The sequence below is a fragment of the Centropristis striata genome, chromosome 9 (genome assembly GCF_030273125.1).
Source record: "Centropristis striata isolate RG_2023a ecotype Rhode Island chromosome 9, C.striata_1.0, whole genome shotgun sequence".
Classification (NCBI taxonomy): domain Eukaryota; kingdom Metazoa; phylum Chordata; class Actinopteri; order Perciformes; family Serranidae; genus Centropristis; species Centropristis striata.
In genome coordinates this window covers 8,644,227-8,652,207 of record NC_081525.1, presented here as the reverse complement: position 1 = coordinate 8,652,207, position 7,981 = coordinate 8,644,227, and the positions used below count along the sequence as shown (strand labels likewise).

The 7,981-nt window shown below is 36.7% G+C and overlaps 1 protein-coding gene across 2 annotated transcripts; it reads left to right on the top strand.

Moving 5' to 3' along the window:
• Positions 1 to 3,440: 3,440 nt before the first annotated feature.
• Positions 3,441 to 7,203, top strand: glrx2 (glutaredoxin 2). Of its 2 annotated transcripts, none has more exons than XM_059341697.1 (4): positions 3,441 to 3,508; positions 4,662 to 4,722; positions 5,136 to 5,312; positions 6,817 to 7,203. In XM_059341697.1, exons 2-4 carry the CDS (start codon positions 4,663 to 4,665, stop codon positions 6,979 to 6,981), a joined length of 402 nt encoding a protein of 133 aa, XP_059197680.1. In that variant the 5' UTR covers positions 3,441 to 3,508; position 4,662; the 3' UTR covers positions 6,982 to 7,203. The 2 variants fall into 2 exon arrangements, with proteins under 2 accessions (XP_059197680.1, XP_059197679.1); XM_059341696.1 differs by lacking the exon at positions 3,441 to 3,508 and adding an exon at positions 3,529 to 3,719.
• The last annotated feature ends 778 nt before the right edge of the window (positions 7,204 to 7,981 follow it).

Sequence of the window (7,981 nt, the reverse complement as noted above, 5' to 3'; positions counted from 1 at the left end):
ATGAATTGTGTCAGTCTGTATATGTGCATGCATACATCTACATCAGGAGACTGTATAGATGTTATAGTGGCCTCACAAATTAGATGGCTCCATGGCAAACAGTAGTGCGAATACGTCCGCCAACAATTTATCAACAAATCTCAGTTCCACATGTCAGAATTTCATTGCAGCTTGAAATGTTTTTCCATGCCTCATTACCAACCTGTTTTACATGAGGCCGGCTGCACACATTTCCCTGACTGTGCCTGAAATGGTACATAAAATGTGCTTTTTTTTCTCTCTCTTTAGATTCTTTTCACCTTAAAGAGTTAGCATTTTATATGACCAGTCAAGACTGCTCAGTATTTGTACCTCAGAGCTTTTTTTCTTTCTCCTGCTGTGAGAGAAAAAAACTATAGAGCAGTTCTGTAAAAAGGCTAAAAGGTCCACAATGACCAGTAATGTTGGGTTTTGTCCCTTTTTCTTTTCAGGAACACAAAATTTAATGATCCGACATGGCTCCATTGTGAGGTGATGTGCCTGTCAGTGATGGGGTTGCCATGGAAACCCCTTTAGCCAGCTAGTGGGAATCAGTTTTTCATCTTGCCCTGTATCCAACCTTTGGTTGAAGGTATGATAACCCCAGTACAGTACACACACACACACACACAGAAACACACCCTTGTATGAAAATGATGGATGAAGCCTTCTCCCACAGGAAACACTTTCCTTTAGTGTGAAGGAAAAGGTTTTGCACCTTCAAAACTCGAGTCGAGAGGTTACAGCCTTATGTTAAAGCTCCATATAGCCTGACCAAAATAACTGTGGTTGTCGATCAGATGAGCTGATCCTCCGTGTCTTTTGTTGTATGTATCGTGAACCCATGGACATTATCATAGCTGTGAGCAGGTATTTGAACCCTAACGCTATTCTCCACTGCCTTTCATAACATTTCAGGATTTGTGTCGGGTATTACCAACTCCAGGGCAAAACTGCAGATCTCTTTGATGGTGTGAATCCATTTTGAAATCATGCAATTCTCGCTTGGCTTTGAGGAGAAAAAAAAAGGTATTTGATGTGAAGCACTGTGCTGCCTCATCAGATATCTTTAGATATGTGATTGATTCCCCAGCCTGTGTGCTTATTCTGGGCTAACATGGTAAATGGGAAAGTGTTAATTCTGAACTAATGCATTTCCTGCTTTTGACAAGGGAGGAGAAATGGAAAAACCTTTGAGGATAAAGGGAGAAATAATCTGCATTTGTACCAGGTTTGATGTCTGTGCTGTTCAGTGGGATGAGAGAAAAAATGTCCATTCACAGCTTGAATTCCACTAGTTTCTTTGACCTCAGCACAGATGTTTTACAGTTAAACGTCACCTATCAAAGCAATTCTTATACTCTTATTGAGTACTCAATTCTCACACACGCTGGTTCAGATCCTGACTGAATACATACAAGGGAGTTTTAGTGCTTTCTCTCCCTCCTTGTTTACGGAGGCTGCTTGGAAACTCGACCACCCTTCACCCATGGATCACAAAAAAACAGAAGCCTGCAGTCCAACTGCCATTAACGTGAAGAAAGGGGTCCATAAACAACCAAAATTGATTTTTTTAAAAACAACAACAACCAAAAGAAATCTGAAAGACGGCCTCTGTCACTCACATTAGTTACACCATGGCTGTTTCTACAGGTTTCACTTGGTTATTGTACCAAAAAGTAAAAATCATTGCCACAGAAGCTGTTGAAAACAGGGGGAAACAAACGCTACAGCTGAAAAGCACATACATATAATAAAGATTCAGGATATGTGAGGAATGAGCCAACAAGCATCAAGTAAAGCAAGATGTATTATATATATGTATATATATATATATATATATATATATATATATATATATATACACATATATATATATATACACACACATATATATATATATATATGGGATAAATAAAAGGAAAACCAGGATTAAAAGATTGGAGAAACATATAAAATGCAATTGCATCCATGCACCAAATTTTTTGGTCAGTATGAAAATCACCTAAAAAGTTTTAATATCTTGCAGATCTCAGCCAATTGGATCGACTATAGAAACTTTCAGGACCCTTGTGTAAATGACACTTAATGTTCTTTTAATTTGTCATCAATCCATACATAGGCTACTAAAAGTGCAGTTTAAAGACATTAATCAAATCAGAATCAGATATACTCTATTGATCCCCGGGGGAAATTGCTTTGGTTACAGTTGCTGCTGTATAAGAAATGGAAAAAAAGTTAAAAGTATGAAAATAACATAAAGATTAATACACTATAGTAAATGTACAGCAACATTATAAAGTAAACATTCAACAAGTCTTAAGTAAATATATATATGTGCAAATACAGTGCAACTAAGTGAATCATTGCATATACGATTTCTATAGAAAGTATGTATTGCAGAGATTAATATAACCTCTATATTACTGAATCCCACACCGGCCAGCTTTTGGTTAACATTCTATCGAAACTTCAAATTAACTACTAATAAAAATGATCATGTTGTTTTTTTGCCAAATCATTAAGTGGTGTGAAACAAGAGTCTTACTTCTTATCTTAGCTGTAAAACAATGGGGGCTGCTGATTTTTTCGGGGGAAGCTGGATGTTTCTGGGTAAGCAAAATAAATGTCACCGTTATCAACCATCGTTGTCAACACACCCGAAGCATACTTCTGTCCTTCACAATAAACACAGTACAGTAAAAAATACAGATACTTTTTAGGGTCGTCACCCAGAGTCGCCTAAGCATTCTTACTGCTTTCTCTAATCATAGTAGGCTAATAACCCATCGGAGTTACAACAACAATTTAAAAAAAGCTGGGACACTGTGTTAAATGTAAATAAAAACAGGATCTAATGATTTGCAAATATCATAAACCCATATTTGATTCCCAAAAGAACACAAACAACACATCAGATGTTGAAACTGAGAAATTTTTACCATTTAATGAAAAATATAAGCTAAGCTCGATCCGAAACAGCAACAGCTTGGATATTAAGTGATAAAAAACAGAATTAGAATCAGCTTTATTGTCCCTGCTATCATTTGACTCCTATTTTTACAATGCTTTCAGGTACTTAAGGTTAAATATTAAAGTAAAAATACTGTAACACACAGAATAATCTGAGCAATAAGTTAAAGAAAATGTCCACAAATAAACATGAACAAAAATGTAGACATCTATGCAATAAAAATAATGAAATCAGAGCCTGCTTCTCTATTTTGTGTGAAATGTTGGTATTTAATTGGAAAGATCATTCATCATTACGATACCAATCGGTGTCATTTAAAACTCTTCACAGTTGTAAACGTAAACATTTTAAACACTTTGTTTGGGTTTGTGAATGAAATCAGCTGACCGTAAATTTACATGGATACAAGCTGTTGCCTAGCAATGGAATACCATTTATGGGATCTATTGTTGACGTGGCGGAAGATACGTACGAACTGCGGCCTGCGTCAGGAACTACTTCCGGTCGTCACGTAAGGTAGGCTCCAGGCATAAACAGTGTAAATAAAGGTCGAAATCAGGCGTAGAGTATCAGCCAGGGGTGCTGCGTGATTTCACAACAGTTTGTACACTAACCGCATGTTTCATTCAGGCCAGCAGCGCGATTATTTTTTGGCCGTGTTTTCCTTCTTCTCCATGTTTGCTCGAGCAGGATGTCTTACCAGAACGGCATGGACCGGCTGCCGAAGGTCATTCCCGCTAGCTTGACTACAAAATAATAGCTAGCTAGCTTGTTTTAACAGACAAAACACAGACTCTTAGCGCCTTTAAAACATACCAGCACCCACGTGGACGTGCAGTTTAGTTGGTAAAACAGTGCGACATCGAGGGACACCATTATAGTCCATTCACTACCACATGCATGCCGAACAGAAATGTTTTATAATAACCTCACAACATTCCAAGTTTAAACAATTTGAAAGTGCCAAACACAAATATTTTAGAGACCTTACGATTCATTATATTACTCTGGTAAATTCGGCATACCTGTGATCCATCAGTAATTCATTAATTTCAACTTTTTAATCATTTGCATGCCTGTTGTTTTCAACGTTTAGCTAACGTTATGTTATCTAATATTATGGTTTAATTGAAAATTATACAGGAAAAGTGAATCAAGCATGTGCCGGAATTACAATTAGGTGGTCACTTTTCATAAGACACTGACTGCCACATTTTATGAAGATTAATTGGTTTTCGTAGAAGCGTTTCCTCTTAATATGGACAGATTGTTAGTGGAGTTTGGCATGTCCCGTGCCCACATCAAATCTGAGCTAATTACTAGTGCCATTTAAGAGCATGTGTACTCCTAATCCTGGATTACCTAGCACATAAACCTCACTTCAGTTGTAGACCAGGCGTTATAAGGAGCAAAACAGCGATATTTAGTAAAACCAGCAGCTACATCTATGATAATGTCCATGGGTATTTTAAGACCAGCAGTGATGTTCCAGTTAGATATGATTTTGATGCTTTTATTTAGGCTTCAGATCGTCTCTTCCTCTGGTATCTTCACGTTTCTGAGGTTACAACCTAGTCAGTTGTAGTGTGTCAATTTGAAGTAGATTATATCAGGAGATCATATGCTTTGAAATGCTGTATGCTCCAATATTGTGATGTGTATTTTTCAGAATGGGGAATTTCACATCTTCCACGTCTCTGGCCAGCACATCTTGTGTACAGTATGTTCAGGTAAGTGGAAGCTTACAGATCTGTTACATTGCAGTCAACTTGGGGTCAGTAATGGGAGGTGGATCTCACGACAACTTAGTTTTAATTGTCTGTGTCTGATGCATTTTGCATTAAGACAGCAATGTAAATTTCAACTATTTCTGGGGAATAGCATTTGTATTTGCTTGTGTTTTCTACTGTCCACCAGTATTCCTTAGCTTTGAAGTCAATTGTGTATCTTAGCCTCTTTTGTACATTTTTTCCATTGTATTGCCTCCTCTTCTGATGTTTTGTTGTACAACCCAATTGTTGTGATGCTGTGTAATTCGTAAATAAGAACAGAATTCATCAAATTCAGACAACAAAAATACACAAAAGTGTATCAGTTTGAACTGCTGATATTTAATGAAATCTTATTTTTTCTGACTTTTCAGGAGATGGTGTCGCAGAACTGTGTTGTGATATTTTCCAAGACCACCTGTCCTTATTGCAAAATGGCCAAGAATGTATTTAACGAAATTGGTGCGACCTACAAAGTGATTGAACTGGATGAGCACAATGATGGGAGGAGACTACAAGAGGCCTTAGCTCAGGTGACCGGTGCCAGAACGGTAAGAGCCTCATGTTGTATTTTGGGATCTGTATTTGAAGTAACTTCACAGCCTGTTATTTCAGCATCTATTTCAAAAAGAAGGAATCAAAACATGTATATATGAAAGCTTATTTGTTCTGGCAGCTCTGCATTTAAGTTAAATTTAGGTTGTCTTGACTCCTGTTTTGTTTGGGCTGCAGCCCAGATTCAAGACTTTATCTTGACTCAAAATAGCTGAATATGAGTCAAGATAAAGCCACAGCAAGCTGCTCAGGCTATAGTCTGTAATGATAGCAAATATATACATGTAATGGAAATTATAGTAGAGATGATTTTAATATTTTTATTACGACTGATAAAATATAGGTACCATTCCATGTTTAGAAAAAGATCACCTGTACAAAAAGTTTGTGTATATACACCTTAGTGTTTCACACATGTTAAAGGTTCTTAAACCTTTAACATGTAAAACCTTTTTTTTACTTGAATAATATCCATAATAAATTTGAATGGTGGAAATAACAGATCATGAAAGGGGGAAAAAGCTTCTAGAACAATCTTTCTTTTAATTTATTATAAATGTAGAAAGATGTTTGTGGTCTTTTTGTTGTTTAAACCCACAATAATACAGATTTTTAACTACACGGCGAATCATATAAATAAACTATAACACTTGTGGTGAAACATTTGAGTTTAATCTTTGATCTGTCTTCACTCCGGTATGAAACTACAGTGATGTTGATGTATAAGATCAGTCCGATCAGCTGCAGCGTCTAATCAATAACTGATGTCCAGTCAGGGGGCGGGGCCACCGCTAAAAGACTTCCCCATAGGATGCTCTCCAGAATCCTCGCTCATGGCTCCTCTATCATCTAAGCACAAATAAGAGTTTTGGGTTGGTTGTAAAGATGGCGCTCAAGCGGGGATATTGGAGACATTAAATAGGCAACATGAGAAAGGACTAAATTCACACTCAGCGCGCTAAGCAGCATAACTTCTGGGGCACAGAAACCCGAGAATAAAATATCAAAATAGGCACAAGACTGTTGATTGTTTTGATTGTTGTATATTTGAAATGAACCTTAAATGAAATATTGGAAATAGAGGTCGAAATCTGTTTTTTTTTATTTGACACTATAATAGTTATAATAATGAAATGACAAACTGTTTTCCCATTTTATTGTTTTTCGTTCTTAATTGAAATTCAAAAGAACGAATGGTACACGGGCCAATGTCCTGATTCAAAACTTTAAGTTGACAATGTTAGATTTTCAACGATACGAATTTAAGTTGAAGTGGGAGAATGTGACTTCTGATATGATGCAGTGAGCTAGAGAGAAGATGTGTCACTCTATGGTGGCATGGGAGTCAACAAAAATAACAAAATAATTTGAAGCAATATACAAACAACACATGATTGGATGTAGCGGGAGCAAGAATGCTGCAGCTTGAACGTGTTTTAAAATAAATGCACTAAACCTACTTTCTTTAAAAAACTATTGTATGACACAATTTGTGTTCAGGTGCCGAGAGTCTTCATTAATGGGAACTGCATCGGGGGTGGCTCTGACACCAAACAACTCCACCAGCAGGGAAAGTTGCTGCCCCTGATCGAACAGTGCGCTCCCTGCTGTGCTGCCTCCAGCTCCGAAGGCTCGGGCAGCGGACAGTTTGAATCGGCTAAATGACTAACCGTTCTTTTACTCTTTTTCAATCCTGTATGTATTAAATATTTGCTTGATCTCATGCTACAAGTTGAACATTACTTGAACATGACTGTGTGTTTTATCTATCAGAGAGCATTTGGTACTTGATGTTAGGCTACATATGTTTTCATCCAGGGATGCACAGTATTATTATTGTTATTAAAGCTGCTGTCTTTTAAACAAAATCTGTGAATATTGGAACTACTTGTCATCTGCATGGTTGTTTTATTGAACAATATTACAGTATTACAGTCATAAAAAGGCGTGATCTCTCTTGGCATCACCAAACTGGGAACATCATTGGGTTGTGATGTTTTGATTTAATACTCATTTTCTCAGTTTATTTAAGGTCATTATTCATAATATTTAAAGAACTACAGACTTTTGTATCATCAACACATGTATTTAAGCATTATGTATTACAGAGAAATGTTCATTATCTGCATAGACTAGTGAGGAAAAATATATTTTTTTGATGTTTTTTTTACTTGGTCATCGAAGCATTTTCTATGTCAATGTATCTCAGATTTTAGCAGAAGTTGAGTGTGTCAGAATTTCTATGATATTAGGTAAATGATTGGTTTAAAATGTATGAATATACCATGAAATCATTCTGCCGCCAGTGGTGTAAAAATGACGAGTAATGGGCGTATCCATAGCAACATCTGTTAAGCGTTTTCTTAATGCCTAGAATGTGTATTTATGATTATTAATAAATATGAATGAATGAAAGTCCAGCATCATCGCCCAATGTCTCGTTTTAGTTGTTTTTTACCGTAGAGTGTTTCATTTATCATACCCGTCGTCCCGGGCCAGCGGGCGGTGATTGTTTGAAGCTCATAAGAAGGGATTATTTTCCCCACTCATTGGTTAGTCATTTTCAATTGTCGCTTTGCAAATATACGTATAATCCTATACATCATGCACGTTGCCAATGTTAAGGGATACATTTTTTTTTTTTTTTTGCAACTGATGGTGTACG